Source organism: Polypterus senegalus, chromosome 1 (assembly GCF_016835505.1).
Source record: "Polypterus senegalus isolate Bchr_013 chromosome 1, ASM1683550v1, whole genome shotgun sequence".
Classification (NCBI taxonomy): Eukaryota; Metazoa; Chordata; class Cladistia; order Polypteriformes; family Polypteridae; genus Polypterus; species Polypterus senegalus.
In genome coordinates, this window is record NC_053154.1 from 269,720,548 (window position 1) to 269,745,978 (window position 25,431).

General features: G+C 34.8%; 1 protein-coding gene across 3 annotated transcripts in view; it reads left to right on the forward strand.

Annotated features, from left to right (window-relative positions):
* Positions 1–25,431, forward strand: part of ercc6 (excision repair cross-complementation group 6) — an 81,922-nt gene that overhangs the window by 46,983 nt on the left and 9,508 nt on the right. For all 3 annotated transcript variants that reach the window (XM_039773812.1, XM_039773822.1, XM_039773831.1), the window contains exons 11-16: positions 7,143–7,259; positions 9,683–9,778; positions 19,367–19,585; positions 20,819–20,929; positions 21,547–21,666; positions 25,148–25,242. In XM_039773812.1, coding sequence (XP_039629746.1) covers positions 7,143–7,259; positions 9,683–9,778; positions 19,367–19,585; positions 20,819–20,929; positions 21,547–21,666; positions 25,148–25,242 — 758 coding nt within the window. The remainder of the gene's footprint in view (positions 1–7,142; positions 7,260–9,682; positions 9,779–19,366; positions 19,586–20,818; positions 20,930–21,546; positions 21,667–25,147; positions 25,243–25,431) is intronic.

Below are 25,431 nucleotides of genomic sequence, written 5' to 3' on the forward strand. Positions count from 1 at the left end.
CTCTTAACTGTCTATTCTGAAGTCCTTTGGCCTTTTGTTGTCTTAGAAGTTTTCATTTTCCTTATGTGGTCTGTGGTCTTGCAAGGTTTGAATTTAGTACAAGATAAATTGCTTTGCTGCTGACAATTATACAGTTTACTGTTAACCCCAGTGGTTTTTCCTTTTCCATCAGTTATTTTTAATAATGCTTTTTGCTGGCCATCTACAACTTTGCCAACTAGCATTCTGCACTTGATAGGGCTTTGATTGTTCTACACTAGTAATTGCTAGGAGAAAATTATTGTACTGCAACTGACACTGACCATGTACATTGTCTTATGCCCTGTTTTAATGAAAAGCCTCTTGTGTTTATATTGTTACAACCTTTTGTATAGAACTGAGCACCCATTGCTTGTTTTCTGTGGTGTAGCTAATTTGGAAAATCAGTAAACTTTATGCATCCTTGGAATGTTAGTTACTGGTGACACATTATAATGAGGCTGGCTATGGGAAGTTTGTGAAAACTTTTTACCCAAACTCTGTTTTAAATGTGTCTTTATTGATAGGGTATTGAGTCCCCCTAGCCGCCTTTTGACAAATGACAAGCTTTCTGAGCATCCGTTGCATGTTTTCTGTGGCACCTCCTAGAATGCTACTAACAGTAGAGACATAAGACAGTGGCCAAGCTCATAATAGTAATAACAATTCTTTATATTTATATAGCACTTTTCTCACTATTCAAGGCACCTCAGTAAGTGGGGAACCACTTGAATCACCATTAATGTGTTACTTCTACCTTGATGATGCAACAGCAACCATTCCTGTGGCTGTATGCTTACCACACATCAGCAGTTACGTAGTGAAGTCGTAAGAGAGAGAGCCCAATTAGAGAGTGGAAGATTAGGGGGCCAGAATGTCTAGTCCATGGTGGGTAATTGAACCTGGACATCGATGAATGATGCCCAATGGTTTTTTATGACCACATTCAGTTAGGACTTCGGTTTTACGTCTCATCTAAAGGACCACACCATTTTTACAGCACAGTTTCTCCATTACTGCTCTGGGTATTGGGATCCACATTCAAACCACAGGATAAGCAACCCCTGCTAGCCTTACTAACATCTGTTCCAGCAGCTACCTACGCTTTTTCTAGATGGTCTTCCATCCAAGTACTGTTTCGGTCCAAACATGCTTAGTCCCCATCTTCATAGTTTGTTTAGCACTACTTAGTGACCACAGTAAACTTATACTCCCTCTGCCCCTAGATTTTAATTTCTGTGTTGTGCATATATGCATTATGGTTATGCATATCTTGTATAATTCTCTATACTTTGTGGTCATTACATTGAATTAAATCACAAAAAGAAAGATTATCTACTTTTCTGTTTGTATCATAAACATGGAAATGTTCTTTAGCATCATATCATAGTTACATCATGTCCTCGTTTAATTCAAATAGACGAAGCATGTAGTTGTAAATCATAAGGCTGCTAAAATAACATGAAAGTTTTAACTGTGTTTCAGATATAGAAAAATACAAAAAAGGTTAACTAATTAGTATTCAAATTTAACTATACTGTGTGGCATTAACTGAAGCATCTAATTCTGCCCTGCCTTGCAAATTCAGAACTGATTAATATTAAATGTCACAGGGTTGGGAGAAACAGAAAGTGGTGTTTTGTGTCTTTTATCTTCTCTTTTCCATGTCTGTGTCTCTAACACTTCTATAACTCTTTAATATGTTTTAGCACTAAACAGAGGAGAGATATTTCTGGAGTACATGTTAAACGGTATAATTAAATTATAACTTTTTGTATTTGTATTAAATATCTTTATTTGGGTGATTATTAAGGTCCTACTTGAATTCCTTTGCACCTCTCCACCAGCATCTTTTTGTTTTGCAAATGTGTCGATTGGCACAACCAACCTGCTATCCCATCCACACCTCAACACAACTACCCCACCCCCGATGCTGACATGACACCTTGGGTGGTGCAGTGGCAAGAACTGCTGAATCATAATCAAGAGGTCACGGGATCAAATCCAGGCACTCTCCAGAATTGCCATTTTGAGTAGTGAGCTGCTCTTATTGTTACTATTGTACCATAAAAACATACATTTGATTTGAGTCTGTAACAGCCGGTGTAAATCTACGATACTTGTAAAAGTTAGCTTTTTTTTTTTTGTTTGTTTTTGTTTTAAATTCAGTTTTATTCTCACTGTCACGTTCGCGTTTATCTGATCTGACGCTGCCATTTTCAAATAAAGACGTGCTATAATATAGGTGTGTTTTAAGGCTTTTTATCTTTTTTATCTTAACATAAACCAGGTTTTCATCCATGGAGTTTTTGCGAAAAAATATTTAGCGCTTCAAATTTTAGCTGATGGAAATGCTAATTATCGATAAAATGTTGTACATGTCGACATAATATTTTTCCGTTTAACTTTAGCGCATAAATTCCATATCGATACTTCAGATGTCGCAAAAACTACATTGGAAACACTTTTTCTCGGGGAAAAAAAGGGCTTTAACGCAAATAAATGTGTCACATGATACATTTTCATCACGTGCAATCAAAACGAGAATAGCGGAGCGGTTCGCATGATCTGATGAAGAGACTCGTTATTTCTCGTGATGAGCCAATGCAGTAGCGGATAGGCTGGGTCTCCTGCTACTAAAAGGGGTACCTGAACTCCCTCCACATCAACTGTAGCCTGGGGGTGTCTCTCAGGATGTCTAAATAATACAAAAACCGCAAAGGTAATTTACTGTGCCAGTCAAAATATTTAATAAACCGTGTGTTTCATTATCTAAACATTTTTTTCTTATTATTAAATGGCAGATGTTTTAGCATATATGAGAAATTCTCTCATTAATATTAACTTTAGTTTTTTTTTATTAAACGTCGTTATTTTGTATTAATTCAAATTTCAGTTTTAATTAAAAACCTTAAGGGAAGCAGGTTACAGTACTAATTCAGTTGTTATAGCACTGAGAAGGGATGTTGAAAAGTAGGCTCACCTGTACAGATCCGATGCTGCAAACACAGCTGCATCATGGGCACTTCCAGAGCAACGCAAATGTCTCGTTTCATGCACCTGTCATCAACAAGGGCCTGGAGAACAATAGATGGCCACCCTTTGCGATTAATGTAATCGCGGTAGCCTTCCATCGGGGGAAGAATAGGCACATGCGTGTCATCCAGCGCACCGTAAATCTGTGGCACAAGATGCACCAAGGAATTGCGGTATGCAATTTCATTGGCCTCCGCTACAGTCGGAAGTCTGATATAACGGCGCATTAATTTTTCTTTAATAGCGGTGCACACAGCATATACACATCGATGGACGGTAGTTTTACTAACCCCGAAAGTTTCTCCAACTACTCTATACTCGGCGCAGGTTGCCAGCTTGTAAAGGGCGATGGCAATCTGCTTTGGAGTTGGAACCGGTGGTCGGTGACAACCTGTGATGGGCGCAGCATCAGGACTAATAAATCCACACAACATCTCAAACATCGGCTGTGTCATTCTAAAATGTTGCAGCCAGAGATTTTCTGTGAAGTGTCTCCCCACCACTTCCTTCCAGAAGGTCTTATCCCGTCGTCTCTCCCATACCCGTGAATTTCGTCGCACTAGGGTACTATTCTTCGAGCTCTAGGGCTATAAGACAAGCAACTGCTTCATTCTGCTGTCGTCTTCGGATATTATGTACAATTCCAATTATTTGTGAAACTGAAATAACAGTAAGCTGGCAAATTTCAAAAAACTGTCTGAATAATCTCTCCATTTCTTTGTTTGTTTAGTGGAGGGGGTGTAACGTGGAAAACAAAAGGTAGATAATTTGCGACATACACAAAATTATGTATGGAAACGGCTCAAGGGCAGATTTTTTTTCGCGATACAACAAAACTTATGCGACAGTTCACGCACACCATTTTATCGATAAAAAGGCAGTTGGATGAAAACAGGCTGAAGACAGCAAATTTCTCACATTTTTTTTACGTATATTCTGCTTGTCGATAACAAAACATCGCAAAAAACTGGATGGAAACTTGGCTATAGTGCATTTAAAAGAGGGCTGTTCTGGTGCGTGTGTGTTTTTTTTCTCCCTCTCTTCACGAATGTTTCCTTTGTCCTTGAGATGATTTTAAATTGTGAAATTAACTTCTTTTCATGCAGATTGTATCATTTGTCATTTTGAACTCGCAATATACAGTAGTTGTTTAAAAAGAATAGTTTTGGAAAATATGAATTGATGTATAACTAGTGTGTGTATAGTAATTGACTTTTGTGAAAAAAAGGTTAAGTTCCATTTTTACATTAATTATGGTTCTGAATAAGTCATATAGTGCATATTAATTGTTTTTTGTATTTGTTAGTTACTTATATAATATACATTGCTTTCCTTTTTTTTCTTTGAATTAACAGCTATAAAAAAAACTGGGCTCGAAGTTGTTCCAATGTCAGACCTCTTTCTTGTTTATATAGCTGTAAATGTGTCATAAAGATGTCTCATTGCAGTGGTTTATAGCTGCAGAAAGTTATAATTAATGAAAGCAGCTTGCATGAAAAATGTCTTGATGGCTTGTCCATATTTATTTATTTATTTATTTATTACTAGCTTACATGAAACTGTAAAAGTTTAAAGTGTCACACTGCTTTTATACATGTGTGCATGTCTAGTGCATAGTCAGAAATATCATGTCTTCCGCACTTCTTATTTTTATTCTTATTTATATTTCATTCTGACTTGCGTAGATATATCTTAACCAAGGGTGTGTGCCGCCTGCGGTAGCCCAAGCCCCCATCAGTAACTCGCTATCAGTCCACGGTGAATTTTTTGTGAAATGGAAATAAAAAACCTGGTACGCAAACCTATTATTTCCTAATTGTGAGACGGCTGAACTACTACTGTTCTTAGTGGAGTTGGTGTACATAATGTATTTTGGTTGATGTATGCACATTAAATTGGTTGTATTGACATGAGAGTATCATTGTTGTATTTTCGAAGATGAAAAAATTGATATATATTTTTGTATGCTATATGATGTACAGTTTTGAAGAAAAATGAGCGTTGCATTAAAACATTGCATGATTTAGCTAATCTTTATAATATTTTGGATTATGAGCATGTCCACATTTGCATGACTTTTTTCATTCTTAACTGTTAACACAGGCTGGAAAAAAGTAAGAGTAAATGAAAATATCCTGTGTCCATTGTAGTAAATGTGAATTAGTTATCTTGCATTTAAATTGTTCAGTTTTTGTGAAGAACCATTACACTATTGTAGCATGGAATTTGTGGAATTCACATGTGAAGACTATTTAATCAGAATTAAAATATTAACGTTTTTAGAAATTGGAGCCATAAACCTTTGTTGTTAACTATTTTAATGTAATTAAGGATGATAGTATTCTTAAATGAGGCATACAGTGTACCACATCTTTCAGTAAGACATACATGTGTTCCTTTAAAATATTTAAGTCAGCCTTACAAGAAAATAAGTAACCTTGAAGTCATGAAAAATGCCAGTATTTGAATGATTTCACTTTAAACCTGATGCTGACAAAATCACAGTTACCAACACCATTTGTATTCTATTTTGTTCTACCCTTACAGTGTGATGTCACCTATCCGTATATGTTGTACTCAAGTTGTCATTCTACAGTTGATTTCAAATATTAGAAAAATTAAAGCTAATCTTCAGTATAATATCTGTTACAAGCTTTCAATATTAATTTTAATCTGTTTTGTTTCATTTAATAAATCAGCATTATTTAATAGTCTGTTAATTTAAATAAATTGTAATAAGAAGGTGTGCCTAATTTAAATTCATGTATTAATCATTTAATGCTTAGAAATGACCTAATACAATATAATATTTAATGATATTCACACTTTACCAGTTAATTTGGATCTTAGAGCAGGGTACCCATTTCTCTGTTTTGCTGTTTACAATTTCCTATTTAGTGATGTAGGTAATTATTGTTAGTTGTTTGCAGGCCACACGTACTTCATAGATAATCCATTACAATGCCATATGTTCATTTAGGATTGAGATGACCTTTCATTTTCTGTGATCACAAGCTCATTCACTCAGTGCCTTTTGTACTCTCAAGTGGGCACTAAGCTTCACTTATTGTTTTGCATCCTGCAGTGCTTCGGGCCTCCTGTAGGTTTTTGTTTGATCTCTAGACCCTTAGATTACTAGTAAATGGTATTTGGCCTACCAGAGGATTAGCCAAACTGAATTGATAAAAGGGAGCTTGCCCTAAGGGCAACTAGCACTTCTATAAATCTTTAATATGTTTTACCTCTTAAAAGAGGAGAGAGACATTTCTAGAGTATATGTATAAAGGTATAATTAAATTATTACTTTTTTGCTTTTTTTAATCATCTTTAGTATTGAGTGAATTGATTATAAAGGTTTTAATCAATTATAGATTTAATTGTAAAATTTTTCTGAGTAATCATTAGCTATGGGTTCATTAGTGCACTGCGAAATTAATAGATGGATGTAGCAATATTTTTTTGTAAACCTGTTTACAATTGTTATGATAGGCTTTGCTGCAGTACAAGTGTCATGAAAATTAATTTTTGATTTGTGATAATTAAAAAAAAACTATATACAATAGGGTGGTCCAGATCTAATTATGCAACTTTTAATGCAATGCGGGAAAACAATACAAGACAAAAGAATCGTTCGAAATATCTTGTTATAAACGAAAATGGACTTACATTGAATTAATTCACTGATTTTCCATGTAATGTCCCACTTGTCTTCCATTCAGTTGGATACAGGCTTGGAGTAATAAACTTAATAAGTTATAGCTTAATGAAAATTGCATAATTAGATCTGGACCACCCTGTACAGTGTAACTACAGGGTATGACTTTTATACCTTATTACTGTTTGTTTAATTTATAGTTAATTTTATTTTATTCTTAAATATTTTAAAAAATGTTGGGGTGGGAAACGTTGAAATATTTTGTCAGACCATTTATACATTGCATTTGTTGTCTGAAACAAAATCTCTAAGATTAAAGTCAAATACCATTTTTGTTTGTGTAATTTTAAGATTTTTGATTTTTTTCATTGCTTTTATAAGCAGATGATCTGATCCATTTGGCTATTTATCAATTTTCTTTTTTACTTAACAGGTACAGACTGCATATAAATGTGCTTGTGTTTTAAGAGATACAATAAACCCGTACCTTCTTAGAAGAATGAAAGCAGATGTAAAGACTAATCTTTCCTTACCAGACAAAAATGAACAGGTATGTAGATCATTTTTGTAATTCTTGTAGCTGGGGCACAATTTTGGGGATATTTAGTGTACTATATGACTTTTAGTTACACAGTAAACATTGTCATATATTAAAGAAAAAAAATTCTAATTAGTAACAATATTTTTAATTAACAGCATTTTTATTGCTATTTTAGGTTTGTTAGATTGTATATACTAACAAAGATTAATACATTTAAGAAAGATTTAATTTGTACAAGTATTAATGAGAAATTATGCCATTTGGATTTGGCCTTTCCAACATATAATTAACAAAAATTCTGATTTTGTTATTTTCATAGATTGAGATTTTTTTTTTCTTATCTATAAATTTATTCTGTTAATCAAACTAAGAAAATTGTATTTTATAACAGTACCTCATTGGTTGTTGAAATTCCTAACATATACGTTTGATATACAATGTAACCAGATAGATAGATAGATAGATACTTTATTAATCCCAAGGGGAAATTCACCTAATCCAGCAGCAGTATACTGATACAAAAAACTATATTAAATTAAAGAGTAATAAAAATGCATGTAAAAACAGACAATAACTTTGAATAATGTTAGCATTTACTCCCCTGGGTGGAATTGAAGAGTCGCATAGTGTGGGGGAGGAACGATCTCCTCAGTCTGTCAGTGGAGCAAGACAGTGACAAAAGTCTGTCACTGAAGCTACTCCTCTACTTGGAGATGACACTGTTAAGTGGATGCAGTGGATTCTTCATGATTGACAAGGAGTTTGCTTAGTGCCCATCGCTCTGCTACAGATGTTAAACTGTCCAGCTTTATTCCTACAATAGAGCCTGCCTTCTTAACAAGTTTGTCCAGGCATGAGACGTCCTTCTTCTTTATCCTGCCTCCCCAGCACACCACCGCGTAGAAAAGGGCACTCGCCACAACCGTCTGGTAGAACATCTGCAGCATCTTATTGCAGATGTTGAAGGACGCCAACCTTCTGAGAAAGTATAGTCGGCTCTGACCTTTCTTACACAGAGCATCAGTATTGGCAGTCCAGTCCAATTTGTCATCCAGCTGCACTCCCAGGTATTTATAAGTCTGTACCCTTTGCACACAGTCTCTTCTGATGATCACGGGGTCCATGAGGGGCCTGGGCCTCCTAAAATCCACCACCAGTTCCTTGGTCTTGCTGGTGTTCAGGTGTAAGTGTTTTGAGTCACACCATTTAACAAAGTCTTTGATTAGCTTCCTGTACTCCTCCTCCTGCCCAGTCCTGATGCAGCCCACAGTAGCAGTGTCATCAGTGAACTTTTGCACTTGGCAGGACTCCGAATCATATTGGAAGTCTGATGTATATAGGCTGAACAGGACCGGAGAAAGTACTGTCCCCTGTGGTGCTCCTGTGTTGCTGACCACAATGTCAGACCTGCAGTTCCCAACACGCACATATTGAGGTCTGTCTGTAAGATAGTCCACGATCCATGCCACCAGGTGTGAGTCTACTCCCATCTCAGTCAGCTTGTCCCTTAAGGAGCAGAGGTTGGATGGTGTTGAAGGCGCTAGAGAAGTCAAAAAACATAATTCTTACAGCACCACTGCCTTTGTCCAGGTGGGAGAGGGATCGGTGTAGCATATAGATGATGGCATCCTCCGCTTCCACCTTCTCCTGGTATGCAAACTGCAGAGGGTCGAGGGTGTGGCGGACCTGTGGTCTCAGGTGGTGAAGCAGCAGCCGCTCCATGGTCTTCATCACATGTGACGTCAGAGCAACAGGCCGGAAGTCATTCAGCTTACTAGGACGTGATACCTTTGGGACTGGGGTGATACAAGATGTTTTCCAAAGCCTTGGGGCTCTCCCCTGTTCCAGGCTCAGGTTGAAGATACACTGTAGAGGTCTCCTCAGTTCCAACGCACAGGCCTTCAGCAGTCGTGACGATACTCCATCTGGACCCGCTGCTTTGCTGACACTAAGTCTCCTCAGCTCTCTGCTCACCTGTGCTGCTGTAATTGTGGGTGGGAATGTCTCACCTATGCTGGTATCAGCAGAAGGATGGTTGTTGGATACAGTACTCCGAGGTGAGAGAGAGTCATACCTGTTAAAGAAGTTACCATAATCACAAAAAAATATATATTTTTATGAATTGCATTAATCTATTCCATCCTTGCAGATATGACACTACATAACATAAAATCTACTTTTCCTTGTTTGTCTGACCAGGCATTTCATGCACAAGTACATTTTTATTTTTGTGGATTTGTGCTTTTTAATTTGTGTTGAAGAAATTTTATATAAGTTTGTATTTGTATCATGCTCCCTGAGTGGAAAGAAGTGAGAAATTTGTGAATTTGTCAGAACAGGCAGTAGTATAGTGCTTCTGTGATTAGTAATATTTAATGAAGAAAACTTGCCTTCCACTATAAAAACTTTTTTTTTTTTTTTTATCTGTCAAGGTTTTGTTTTGTAGATTAACAGAGTGTCAGCGTGAGATTTACCAGAGTTTCATAGATTCAAAAGAGGTCTATCAAATCCTTAACGGAGAAATGCAGGTGGGTCATTTTGAATGAAGTGTTCATATTTTGTCCCACCGTGGTTAAAATGGAGCAGCAGAATGATTAATATTGTTGCTTTACAGCTCCAGAGACCTGGATGTGAACACCAGCCTAGTCACTGTATTTGTGGGGTCCGTTCTCCCTTTGTTTGAGTTCTGTCCAGGTATTCCTCTCACATTCCAAATGTGTTTGTTAGGATGATTGACGTCTCTAAACTGTCATTGATGATGGACATATACACAATGATGTCTTGCAGTGGACTGATGTCCCACCTAGGAATTCTAGCTTCCTTATACCTGATCTTACCTAGGTAGGCTCCACTTCCTATGCTAAATTCTAATAAGCACGTTCAAAAAAACCGATGAATTCATGAATTGAAACTGAGTGAGTTTATTTTGATGTATTGAAAGTTTCCAATTGACACAGAGTACATCTTGTAAATCTTAAAATTTGGAGCAGTTAATTTACACAGATGGTGAGAATTTCAGTGCTTAATATGTAGACGAGTATCATCAAAATGCAAGCAATGTTTTTTCCTATTATTTTCTATAAAACTATGAAGCGGTTTGCCTTAACCTTTCTGTGGCAGAGCTGTGTTTCCAGAGTTTCTTAATAACATTATAATTTGTCAGTAACACAACAGAGAACCCTTTCCCAGAAGAACCATATAGTATTCCTGCAAAAATTCCCTACTAACATATTTAACGTGTGTTCTGTTTCATGATTCAACCCTCCCAACATTCAAGTTGATCTGTGTTGTTTCTATAAAAATGTTCTATTGGTTCTTATAGTACTACTTACTAAACCTGAAATTAAATTTTGAGATTTTACATATTTTCTGAAAAAGACTTAACAAAATAATACATTTGATTGAAATCACTGCCATATATTTTTTAAAGAAACATAGGTTTATTTAACATGTAACCATATCTCTTATTGTGTTATGAAGCATAATACATGGTACATAAAATTTACACTTGTAACAAAATCTCTTATTGTATTGTGAAACATAATACACAGTACATGAAATTAACACTTCACTTTTTTTCTCTTAACATTTACAATTCAGTTCATGTTAACATGTTTTCACACAAATTCAATAAAAGGAAAACTCTTTGTTTAATGAATTTTTGATATATATACATTGTTGCATTTTGTGCATCTCCTGAACCCAAACATGGACCTAAAATGGCAGCAATAATTTATTTATTTTTATACTGTATATTTATGCATGATACTTTTATTAAGAAAAACAAACGTACGTAGAAGAGTTGGAAATAAGGTGTTTAAAAAAACAAAACAAGTTAGAAAATGTATGAATGGCATAAAATTTGTATCTGTCTGGGGGCTACATTAACTGATATGATTGAGCATTTCACATGTTATAGTTAATTAGTCTGAGAGTCACTTATCACATTTTAGTTTAAGTATCTCTGTAACAGTGTGTCATATACAGAAATAACAGTGATAAAAGAATGCAGTTACATGCAGTTAGCTGACTACATTGCATAAAATTCTTTTTAAAACACTTTACGATATTGTGTAGTTAAAAATGTAGCCTAAATAAGCTTGTGGTGGCTCAATAGCTTTCATACACAGCAGATTCAAGGTGAACTGAAATAAAAATCATGGCATTGATTGATGCATGTTAGTGTTGGGGGGGTTTCTTTGACTAAAAATGCCAACATACAAATGCATTTGTGGTGCTTTTATATTCAAGCATTGCATATTCCCCCTCATAATGACATGATACATTTTAAAGATCTCACATACTATCTTCTATGCCTTTTTTTTTTTTGCACATTCATAATAACATCAGAATGTGTATGGTGCCGTATTTGAGCCGCAAAGAAAAAAAAGTTAGGGACACAGTGAAAAGGGGTATTTTGCGATTAAAGTGGAAATTTCATCAGAAATCTCGAAATGACCACTTTAACCTCGTAGTTTATTTAACCATTGAAGTAGACTGTCGTAAACATCATCTTAAAACTGACCCAGCTATTAATCTCAATGTGCTTCTGTGGCTTCTTCCTGCATTGACAATCGGCAAAAATGCTATGATTTTTAGGTGTTTATTTGAGAAAAAATGTAATGCTAAGGAAGTTAACATCCCTTGTTAGTAGTGCCTTCTTCCAATGTGTCTAGCTGGTATATCTTAAGTTTTGGATGGTATTGATCATAAATTTCTTTTAGCATCTTTTTCGTTTGTTGTTTACTTGACAGTCTATTTTATAGATGTAATTACCAATTTTTAATTTTATTTTTAAGAAATCTCTGTATCAGGTATAATAATTGATACTACATTTGCTTATTTATGACTTGACATCCTAACATTTTTAGTAGTAACCATTATTTCCATACCCTGGTCTATACGGTGCCATTCTAGCCACAGTAATTAGAGATTCTTGCAAATACCTCCTTATGGTACTTCTCTAGTTCAGAGTCCGCTTTGGTTTTACCATGTTCCGTCTTGTTTTTTTTTTTATCTGTTTAGTACTGATTAACTTTGAACATGCATAGATTTTTCTCCTTGTTTTTCCAATGTTTGTGGTATTAATAAAATGCATTTTACATAAAATAAAAAAGCAAGTCCTTTTTATGATTGCGTCTTGGAAATAAGCTTAACATTTTCAAAGCAACTAGATCAATTGTATGATAATTAACCTTAGCCTTATATTTAATGTAATTACATTTACAGTAGTATCTGAATAATATATGAACTGTGCAGATCTCTTTATTTTTTTGTAAACAATTTTTAAGAGATGCTTACATTTATTTATTTTTTTTAACCAGGAGTCTTATCCACCACTGTAACCCTCCCTTCCCCCAACTCCCCCACAATTGAGTTTTTATTAGTTTACTTGTAAAAACATTTGAAAGGATTTCAAGTAAATTATGTGCACCTTATTTCATTTGTTGTTTTTTTGCCCAGATATAAGAATATATTGGTTATAATTTCAATAGGATTTTATTTACGTCTGTTTAAAATACTATGATTACATTTTCAAGGCTTTTATCTTCCTATAGTTGTCAATATTTTATGGTGTTTAGTACACCGTATAATGTTTGTTCTGTTAGTGCACTTGAATATAGTGTGTCTTATTTTAATATTAAACCCTCTGCTACCTTCCTCCACACTTTACAAGCTTGTCTAGCACCATCTTTTTGAAAATAACACAAAAATAATAGTTTGATCAATTACCACCTACTTGAAAACTTCTTATGAATACTGATGTACATATTGAGTGAAATATATACAACAATAATCTTTTTAATATATACAACAATAATCTTTTTAGTTTGTAAAAATGTAAAAAAATATATATACAGTATATCTAAATGTCACTCAGTCATTCATCGCCCAATCCGCTATATCCTAACACAGGGTCATGGGGGTCTGCTGGAGTCAATCCCAGCCAACACAGTGCGCTAAGCAGGAACAAATTCCCAGGCAGGGTGCCAACCTGCCTCAGGGCACACACACACCCACACCAAACAAACACTAGGGACAATTTCGGATCGCCAGTGCACCTAACCTGCATGTCTTTGGACTGTGGGAGGAAACCCATGCATACACTGGGAGAACATGCAAACTCCACACAGGAAGGACCCGGGAAGCAAACCCAGGTTTCCTTACTGCAAGGCAGCAGCGCTACCACTGCTCCACCGTGCTGCCCCATATCTAAATGTGCTAAGAGATTATAGTGGTTAAAGTAAATTCAAATCTAGAACAACTTTCAAATACAGATTTGGGGCTTTTTAGTTACTGCATCAGATTAAAAAGTGCCAAATTTTATTTTCTAAAATTGTTTTTGTGTTTTTTTTTTCTTTTAATTTCATCTATTTGTGCTTAATTTAGCAAAATAATGGTATTGAAATTTATGCCTTTATCTCAAGAAAGATCTGGCTGACAAACAGCAAGGATTAACACATTGCACATTTTTAAGGTATCACTCAAAAACTAAAAAAGTTAAAGCATGTTTGATGAGGTGAGTAGCATTTTGAAACAATGCAGATAACATGATAATATTAGAGTAGCTTACCAATAAGAGTTGTACATTTACAACATAGAATTATAATACAAGGTTAACACCCAAAATTTGCAAATGTACTGGCCGAAGAGGAGAGAATTTACAACATACCAATTTTAAATTAACAAAACATTAGGATTATCCATCCATTCTTTTACTGAACTTGGTCACATCCCCTCATTCCCAGGTCATGTTTTTAATAAAGAAAAAAAGAAGCCATTTTTTTCCAGCTCATATCGTTCATATCTGCAATATCTGCTTTTGGCTCTCTGTTTCTGCTGGAGTGTATAAACTGCTGAGTTGCATATTTTACTTTTGTTGCACCTCTCAGCTCGCTTGCACTATTTCTTAAAAATCTGAGCTTGTATACTGCAGAATAGTGTTTCTATAAGCAGATGTAGAGTAAAGGAAATGCTCTGAATGGAGGCATCCTTGTGTTATTAAGAATGTTTTTTTTTTGTCACTTTTCAGTACATTACTCAGTAAGCCCCATTGTACTGTGCTACCGCCTAAATAATACCAATTCCAAGAAAGCAGGTTGGACTGATTAATGTAAAGCATCAGGCTCTTCATAAATTGTGTATATATTTAGTAATCAGAAAATGGCAAGGTTTAAAACTATATTTTAAATTAGTATTTATCATGGCAGCTTGCTGCTTATTGTTTGAACATGCAAGTAAAAAAAATCACAGTACTTTACTACTGATGCTACATTTTAAAATTCATACTGTGCTGTGAGCATGCTTTCACAAATAACACAATATCTTGCTAAATGCTTGCTAAACTTAAACTTCAGCTTCTGTTCATTCAGTGCACTTAGACTCATATCATTAATAATATGCTTGCTTCATCTTCAAATACTGAGTACAAAATTATGTGACAGTCTGCACTCACCTTGGATTGCATTTAAGCAACCTAATACATCTTTTTACTCCAGTACCTTCTCTCTGATTTGGGGATTGTTGCAGTCTTTTCATGTCACCAACTAAAGCCCCTTCACACTAAACATCTTTCTGAATTGTTTTCAGTCACAGACCTAAAGTACATAATACATTATCGAGTTAGGTGCAGTCGCATTATGCACCCATGGCTGTCAACTGTGTAGTTTGATATTCACAGCAACACAGTCAGACTGATCTGTGCTCAGCCCGGCAAAGTCAAAAAGATCTGAGTTTCTCGAGTCGTATAGTCAAGCTCCAGTATGTGCAAAACCTGATAAATAACCAACTGTGCTGAAGTTCTGTAATTTGTCATCCCTTGCAATGACTAGTTGTATAATCTGACATCCTTATATCAAAAAAAATCCAGCAACTGCAGTTGTTAAGTTTGACTCCAACTGCTACTAGAAGACATTCAATGTGCTACCTGCTTTTCGCATGTGTTGGTGGTGGCACAGCCTGCAGCTCTTTTGCTTCAAACCTTTGGAATGAGCTCACTAAAGTTATTACATCGGTTGCTCCATTCACTTTAATTTTAAAACCCTTCTGTTTAATAAACATTTTAACTTGTGTTAACATGCTTAACTCACCCTCTGACCAGGTCCTTCTAATGTTACGTTGTATTTGGAACTGTTTTTCATTTATTCCATTTCTTTACCTTTTCTTTGCATTGTTTGTATTTTTGTTAAGTGTTTTCTTATCCAAACTTGTTTAGCTTTATCTGTGTATCTATATATTAGAAAGAGAACAATTAAGCACATAAAAGTTAGTTGTATTCCCAGTTTGGATAAACTCTATTCAATATCTTTTCTGGGCACAAAGTGAGACAGGCTGAAAACTTTGTGAGTAGTCTCTTCAGATGAAGACCTTCTTGCTCTTTATCCTGTCAGTGAATTACCGCCTTGTTTGGGTGCCAGTTGCTTTTTATTTATAATGAATCTAGAAGGGGCAGAGTTAAAAGCCTTTTTCCAGAAAATGGCCCTAGTCTCTTAGGGTATACAATAAGCCATTTCACCAGAAGACGCATGAGGCTCACACACATGACACTATCTATCTATTTTGCTCTCTATCTTTCTAATGTTAGTGTCTATAAAGTAATTTTAGTTATTTTTGGAACAATGTTTTTTGCTGCCATTTGAATATTTATCTAAATATCTTAAAATGCTTGAAAACATTGATATACAGAGCCTTTAGAAAGTATTCAGAATCTATTCAGTTTTTTTCACATTTTGTTAAATTTGCAGCCTTATGTTAAAACTGTTTAAATTCATTTTACCCTCATCAAACAGTACTAAATTAACCAGAAAGACAAAATGAAAAAATATTTATTAAAAGTAAACAACTCAACATTAAAACAAGTAGTCCGGCTCATTGTTATTACACTTGAAATTTGTTTAATGTGCATACCATTCTATTGGTCATTATTGAGATGTTTCTACAACTTATTTGGAGCCCACATGTGGTAAAATTCAATTTATTGCACATGATTATGAAAAGCATATCTGTCTATATAAGGTCTCACAGCTAACAATGTGTGTCACAGCAAAAACCAAGCCATGAGGTAGAAGGAATTGGCAGAGGATTGTTTCAAGGCGCAGATTGAGGGAAGCTTCAAAAATGTTTTGGTTGCATTGAAATTCCCAAGAGCACAGTGGCCTCCGTAATTCTTAAATGGGATAAGTTTGAAAAAGAGCACAACTCTACCTAGAGGTTGTTGCCTGGCCAAGCTGAGTAATATGGGGAGAAGGGCCATGGTAAGAGAGGTGTACAAGAATGTGATGGGCAATCTGGTTTAACTTCAGAGAAGAGATGGGAGAAACTTACAGAAGGACAACCACCACTGCAACACCCCACTTAACAGGGTTTTATGTGACTAGACCATTTTAATGCTTACCTTGGAGTTTGCCCGTAGACATTTATAGGACTCAGTGACTATGAAAAACAGATGGTCCAGTGAAGACAAGATTGATTGATTGATTTATTTTTTTTTGTCTCAATTCTAAGCATCATGTATGTAGGAAACCAGGCACCATTTATCACCGGTGTAGTAACTTTCCTATGATTAAGCATGGTGGTGACAGTGTCGTGGTGTGGGGTTGATTTTTTTGTAGGAAAGCTGTAGAGAGCAAATTAGAGTGATACTCTTTATGAAAACTTGCTCCAGATTACTCTGGAGCAAAGGTTCACCTTCCAACAGGACAATGGCACAAATCAAACGCAACAGAAGTGGAACAGGTCCAACTCTATGAATGTTCTTGAGTTGGTCAGTCAGACCACATATTTGAACCCACTTGAATATCTGTAGAGATGCCTGAAAATAATTGTCTGCTGATGGTCTCCAACCAACCTGAAATAGCAGGAGAAGATCTACAGAAAAGAATGGCAGAAAATCCCCAGATCTGGGTATGAGAAGTTTGTCTTGTCATGCCTAATTGACTCTAGGCTTTAATCACAGCCAAAGGTGTATGAATGAAATACTAAGTAACAAATAAAATTAGGCAATACTAATTAGCGTAGAATAAAAATAAGCTCTGATGGCCTGGAATGACAGAAAAAACAAATAAAAAAGAAAAAAAATCTAAATCTGTACGGGTTCCAGGCCACAAGACTGCCCAACCCCCTCTAGGCATTCTGCCTAACATAATTGATCTCAATCAGTCCTCATGGTTTTCAGGCTTCATATGGAAGTTTGATGATGATGGTTATATGGACCTCTGGCCTTCAATCCATCAATGTAGGGACAGCACAGTGCTTTGATCAGGTGGTGGTGGCGCAGATTGCCACCACAGAAAACCGGAAAAATAAAAACAGAGAAAGTAGGAGTTCATATGGATTTCAGAGCCGCCATGAATGATAATTATATGCATATAATATAAAATGATAATTAAATGCATATACAGAATATCAGGGTTAAACTAAAACAAAGCTAAGAGAAAGTCACGTTAAAATAATGAATTTTTAGCAATTTTTTTAAAGTGCTCTACTGTATTAGCCTGGTGAATTTCTATTGGTAAGCTGTTCCAGATTTTAGGTGCATAACAGCAAAAGGCTGCCTCACCACTTCGTTTACGTTTAGGTCATGGGGTTATAAGAAGACAACCTTTTGAAGTTTTAAGGTAACGATTTAAAGTGTAAGGTAAAAGGTATTCTGAAATATTGGATGGAGTGAGATTATTTAAGGCTTTGTAAACCATAAGCAGTATTGTAAAATCAATTCTAAATGGAATGGGTAGCCAATGTAGTGACAACAGAACTGGAAAGAGTGCTTGGATTTTATTTTCCTAGTTAAGATTCTAGCAGCTGCATTCTGCACTAGTTGTAATTGATTGATGTCTTTTTTGGGTAGTCCTGAGAGGAGTGCATTACAGTAATCTATCCGACTGAAAACAGAAACTTTTCTTGACGTGAACTAATTTCACAGCATATTGCAAAGTTATAAAAGATGTAACATTTGCTATAGTTCTTAAGTGAAAAAATGCTGTCTTAGTAATCTGATTGACATGTAATTTAAAATGTAGGTCAGAGTCAATAATTACCCCTAAATTCTCTACCTCTGTCTTGACTTTTTGTCCTAATGGATCAAAATTATTTCTAATGCCCTCATTATATTAATTTTTGCCAATTACTAAAATTTCTGTTTTCTCATTTAGTTTGAGAAAATTACTACTCATCCATTCAGAAACACAAGTAAGAGATTTTGTCAGTGAACCAAGAGAGTCTGGGTCATCAGGTGCTATTGATAAATACAGTTGTGTGTCATTGGCATAGCTGTGGTAGCTCACGTTATACCTTGAGGTAATCTGACCTAATGGAAGCATGATAGAAAACCGCAGCGGACCCAAGATAAATTCTTGTGGAACACCGTATAGAATATCATGTGTCTTTGAAGTGTAATTCCCACAACTAACAGACAATTTTCTATCTGCCAAGTAAGACTCAAACCAAGTTAAGACACTGCCGGAGAGGCCAGCCCATTGACTAAGGCGATTTCTAAAAATATTGTGATCAATGGTATCAAATGCAGCACTCAGATCTAAGAGAATGAGAATCTATACACGGCCTCTGTCCGCATTTACCTGTAAGTATTTTACTACTTTAATGAGTGCAGTTTCTGTACAGTGATTTGTTCTTAAACCTGACAGAAACTTATCAAGAATAGAATGTTTATTCAGGTAATCATTTGGGCTGCATAATGACTGCCTTTTCTAGGATTTTACTTAAGAAAGCCAGGTTAGAAGTAGGTATAGGTTAGTAAATTTGCAAAAACCTCAAGTAAAGTTTTTTTCACGTTGTCATTATGGGGTGTTGTCTGTAGATTTCTGAGGAGAAAAGTGAATTTAATCCATTTTGGAATAAGGCTGTAACATAACAAAATGTGGAAAAAGTGATGCGCTGTGAATACTTTCCGGATGCACTGTACCTGAAGTATAACAGAGACTTTGATTTTTTTTTTTTTTATTCTGGTCATTGAAATAAGAAAAAAAATACCACTTCTAAGGAGAACTATTTCAAAAACAGCCTTATTTAAGATATATGAAGAAAGTGTGAGCATTTTTCTGTGGAAGTTGTAATGTAAAATATTTAACACATTTTTACCTTTTCAACATTTCCCTTAGATTTTTGCTGGCCTTATCTCCCTAAGGAAAATTTGCAATCACCCAGACCTATTTTCTGGTGGACCCAAAATTTTGAAAGGCATACCAGATGATGAGCTGAAAGAGGATGAGCAATTTGGTTATTGGAAAAGATCAGGAAAAATGATTGTGGTGGAGTCTTTACTTCGTCTGTGGCACAAGCAGGGCCACAGAGTGTTATTATTTTCGCAGTCAAGACAGGTAAATATGCCAAGTCTGGTATTTTGTATAGTCTTCTCTTTTTTTATTATTATACTTCAATGACAAGGTATGCATTATTAAATTAGTTACATCTGCCATGAATTTGGACTGTTTCTAAGCAAGGGTGATACAAATTGCAATACATTTGCTCTTAAGGAACTTAACACATATAAGGTTTTGCTTTATAAAGATCCAACCTGTTCTTTAATATTTCAAATACTTATATTTCTACAATGAGAACAATGCATGACATGTCCAGATTTTAAACTGATTTATTTTATAACCTGTTATGCAAAATCAGAAATTTTTTATATACAGTAGTATATATGACTTTGCAAATATAGATTTTCTTGTACAGTTGAAACTATATCATCAATATAATATCTATCTATCTTTGCCCTAGTCATGTACTGTATCTATGAAAGTAAAGAAGGAGCAGCAGAATTGCAAAAAATAATTAGAAGGCAATGTTATTTTATGTGAACTTTAAAGCTAAAATTAAGTAAAATGTATATTGCCATTCTATGCACTTTTTCTTTTTTCCTCAAAGTAAATTGGTTCTCTTCCAGATTCTTTGTACTGTATGTTTCAACGTTGTTGAAAAATGTCCATGTGGCTTTTAAAAATGAAAATGTATTTATTTTCATATTTGTTAATTTTTTTTCTTTTATAGAAATAATGCTTTCTATATTTTGAAAGCAAATTAAAATTTCAGAAATTGTATTTTAAATTTGTTGATATGATGTTAGAATATGTTGTCTTTTTTCTGTTAAAAGACTGAATTATTTGCTTACCAATTTATTCTTGTAATTTTCATTACTTCAACTAATAGCTATAATTAAAGAAAGAAAATATTTTTTCCCTAATATATTGGAGTTTTTATATACAGCCTTTCATGCAGTGAAGTTTTAATTCTGGTATATTTTCTTTTTTAAAGTACTAAATTAAATTGTAAAAAGTAAGCTGTAGAGCACACTGTGCCCGGGAGTAGTTTTTATCTTTTTTTCTTTTAAATAAAATTCATTATAGGAGTGTTTATTTTATTAAGGGTTTATTTATGAGTTCTGTCAGGTCCCAGCTGTCATTGTTCAATAGAAATAGGATTTTGCTGTAGAGTGAATCTGAGCCTACTCTGTAGCTGGCCCTCCTTGTACATGTAATATTAATGATTCTTAATCCTATAATTCATGCCTAATCCTGTTAACGATATTTACTTTCAATCTCCTCAACCAGATGCTGGACATCCTGGAGATTTTCATAAGAGAGCAGAGTTACACCTACCTGAAAATGGATGGAACGACTACTGTAGCTTCAAGACAGCCTCTCATTGCACAATATAATGAGGTGACATATGTTTAGAAACAATATTTAACAATGTAAACAATATTCAAAAAAAGAACAAAAGCACCATACAAACCATCTTAATGGTGTTTCATCACCACATGCACAGCATGAAGAAGTGTAATTTGAATAATATGTGTATTCAATCAAGTATAATCTACCTCCAAAAGAGTAATATTAATAGTGTAAGATATGAAACTTGCATATAAAAATATTTTGTTGTATAGAAACAGTTGTCTAATGGTATGCACATGCATATTCATCACATTCCCTTCTATTGTCTTTTGTTTTATGGACACTCATTTATTTAAAGAAGAACATTTATGACATCAATAAAAATGTACAGTGTAGCACACAGAATCATCTAAATATTTCCCATTGACGGGAGAAATACAAGACCCTGGAGCAGTCTTTAGCCACAACTCATAAAATGCTTCAGTACCTACTGTGCATATTAAATTAATAATCATAATTTAACCACTGTAAAGATGGTTGCTATCCTTTGCCATTTTTGCAACACTTTGTAGTCCTGTCTTAAGGTCTCTATGCATTTGGGTTTTATTTTATTTATCATTATATTTGTTTTCAACAAAATGTTTTTTTTTTCTTTCTTTACACAGAACTTGTCAATTTTTGTCTTCCTGCTTACAACTAGAGTGGGTGGCTTAGGTGTTAACTTAACTGGTGCTAATCGAGTTATAATTTATGATCCTGACTGGAACCCTAGTACTGACACACAGGTAGGCACTTACGTTATTTCATAATTAAGAACTCTGGAAAATGTTTATGCTTACAAATATCATTTTATTCATTCAACTGTATGTATTATAGAGGCAGATTTTTTAACATATTCATTATAGTGTGGTAATTACAAATGAAGTCAAAATCAGTTGATTATCCATTTCTGTATGGACTTGGGACCACTAGCTTAGTTTCAGCCATTTATTTTTGATTCTTTTGAGTATTTATCTTGGCTTCATAGTCTCACTATTTTTTGTAAGACACTGTAGAAAGGGACATATAATGAAGGCCGCAGATATAGCAGAAAACAGTAAATTATATACTGTTGGCTGGGAATTATTCTTTGTCATTACTCAAAGTAAAATATTGGTATCCAGAGATTTTCTTCAGTCTGCCATATATAGCACTAATTTAGTGTGTTTGTTTGGACATAAATTAAATTTGAAATGGTCAAAAATTATACAGTAACATATAGCACTGTGCAAAAGGCTTTGCTACTTTAGGTATAAAAACATAAATAGTTATTTGATGTGCTCCGGATTAGTCCATCATTAGGCTGAGAAAACAAATAAAAACTCATCAGAGAGATTGTAGAAACATTAGGAGTCACCAAAACAACAATTTTATATATTCTTTAAAAAAAAAAAAAAAAAAAGAAGAAGCTCACAGCAGTAGGCCTGGATGACCTAGGAAGACAACTGTGCTGGATGGTTGTAAAATTCTTCTGTAGTGAAGAAAAATCCCTTCACAACATCTAGACAAGAACATTCTCCAGCTGGTATGCATATCATTGTCAAGAAAAGGTTTAATTAAAGTAAATACAGATGATTTATCACAAAGTTATTAATCACTTGTAAGCTCCAAGAGCAGGAAGCCCAGATTGGACCTTGCTAGGAAACATTTAAAATCCCTGCGTAATTCTGAAACAATATTCTTTGGACAGATGAAACTAAGATGGACATGAATGATTGAAAGAGAAGAGTATGAAAAAGGAAAGAAACGGCTCATGATCTGAAGCATGCCACATCATCTGTGAAACATAGTGGAGGCAGTGTTTATGGCATTTGCATATGTGGCTTCCAAAAATACTGGATCCCCAGTGTGTTTTTGATAATAAGAACAGCTGTGTTTGGTGTTGTTCCAGATGGGCTTAAAGCGGAGAAGGACAAACAAACTGTGATTGCCTTTACTACACTATTGGCACACAGACTTATTTTGCTAAACTGGAAGAATCCTAACTCTCATCTTTTAAGTCAGTGGATAACTGATGTTTTATACTATTTGAAATTGGAAAAAATGTAATTCTCAGAGGATCTGTGCAGAACTTTTTCAAAACCTGACAGGATCTAATCAATAATACAGTATTTTAGAATAAGCTCTTAAAGCACTGAGGAAATAATTCTCTTCACGTTTCTTTTTTTTTTTTAATCCACCTATTAAACTCATTAATTTACGTATTTTGACCAGCTTTATGTTTTACTGTGTTGGCCATGCTCTCTTTCTCAGGGGTGGGGGTTGGGTTGATTTGTTTTCGATCCTATTTTTTGTAAAAATTGATCTATCTGTATGGAATGATTATAATAAAGTCTATAAAATTAGGGGAAAAAAACTAACAACCAAGTGCTAATGATCAATGACGTAATGCGTAGGTTGAACCAAATTGATTAACTGAAACAAAAAGAGCTGTATAGAAGCTGGGCAAGGGACAGCCATACTAAAAAAAAAAAAATGAAGTTGTGGCACATAATAATGATTTAACACTACAATTACCAAAGCCTGCGAAAAAACTCATAATCCCGGATTATGAGTTTTATCGTAGACTTTGGTAATTCTAGTGTTAACCTGCAAATATATGCAATGATAAAACTGAGCATAACAATAAGACATAAGGTGGTCATCCAGCATCATCAAGGTATCTCCCAAGAAGAAATTTGATGGTGTTTCCAGATGTGCCATCCTGGCAAAGTTGAGTATCAGAAACGTAGAGGTCAGCCATGGAAAATGAATCCGCTTCAAAGTGGAAAGTTGTCCAGCACCACTGTTAGTGCAGAACTTGCAGAAGCCATTGCTCCAGAGAAGTCTTATCAAAAGTGGTCTTCATGGGAGAGCTGTTACCAAAAGGTATTCCTCTAAGTTGCAAATAAAGCCAAATGACTCAATTATACATCAAAACACAAGGACAATGGTAGAGAAAAATTGCAGCAGTTGTTCTGGATTGATGAGTCAAAATACGAAATGTTTGGTTATAACAGAAGGAGGTTAGTCCACCAAAGGGTTTTAGATCAGTCGTGAAGGAATACACGATATTTGAAGCACATTAGAGGTTCTCTGCAGGTCTGGAGACACGTTTCCAAAAATGGAGTTGTTGATTTGATCAAAACTGATTGCCCTCTCACTGCTAAGAAGTACAGGCAAATTCCTATCCATAATGCAGTATCATTAGGGAGACATGTGATTGGTCCCAGCTTCATTCCGCAGCATCACATTAACTCCAACACATGGCCAAAATCATAAAGGAAAAAAGTAAGAAGCACAGGGAGCCTTGCAACAGATGTTATGACCCCCATGTCCTTATCTCAACATCATGTAGCCATTCTGGAATTGCATAGACAGAGGCAAGTAAGACTGCCAAAGTCTAAAGTGGGACCTAGAGCAAGTTCCCCAAAGGACAACTTACCATGTGAGTAACTTCAAAACTCAAGGCAAGTGGGACCTAACAGAATTGCTGCTCTTTTTAATACAAAAGGTTGTCACACCAAATAATTGCTTTCTTTGCTGTTTTTTCTGTTTACTACACTCTACGAAGTGTATTCATTTAAAGCTATTTGTGACATTTTTGAAAACATTCCTGCTTCACAGCATTTTTTTCACGTGCCTAAGTCTTGTCAACAGTACTGTATGAGGTGGTCCAAATTGGGTTAAGCAACAAGTATGATCTTCATTACCTCCTCCACTTATTTAAATGATTGTATAGACATTTCTTCTTTGCTGTATATTGGAAAGAGTACAAGCATATGAGATGTAAAAAAAAAAAAAAAATCCATATTCATGCAGGTTGAAGTTGCAAACTCCACATAGTATTCTTTTGCTATAAATACACATTTTACTTGGATACTTAAGCTAAAATATTCAGATTTTCACAATAAACTCCTTAATTTATATTTTTAATCCTTCGTCGTTTAAAAATGTGGCTTTTGTATAGTTTATGCATACCAAATACAGTTGTTTTGTTTTAACATTCTCTCTAGCTTTTTGCCATTATTTTTCCATTATAAATATGTGTAATGTCATAAAAGGGTGAATGCATTCATTTTTGCTATGTTTGCTATGACACATGGATTAAAATAAGGTGAATGAAGAAAATTTGTCTACTGTCAACATAATTTTTTATATGGTTTCATGGAATGTACTGTGCTTCAAATGTTCATATAAAATTTGCAATACTGTTTCTTAATTTAAGTTTTATTGTAAATTTTGTAGGCTCGTGAAAGGGCTTGGAGAATAGGCCAGACAAAACAAGTGACTGTTTACCGGCTACTAACAGCAGGAACAATTGAAGAAAAGATCTACCACAGGTTAGAGCAGAACTGCAAATACCTGCAGAAAAAAGAAGTGTGCTATTGAGATCACATATTACTTTAGAAGTTAAGAATTAGCTCTTTTCTGTTAGTTGTAAATGCTGATGTAAGGTATTGTTTTATTTTAATTTTGAAAACATTTTAAAATAGATTAAATCTATTAATTATACAAAAAAAAAAAATAGA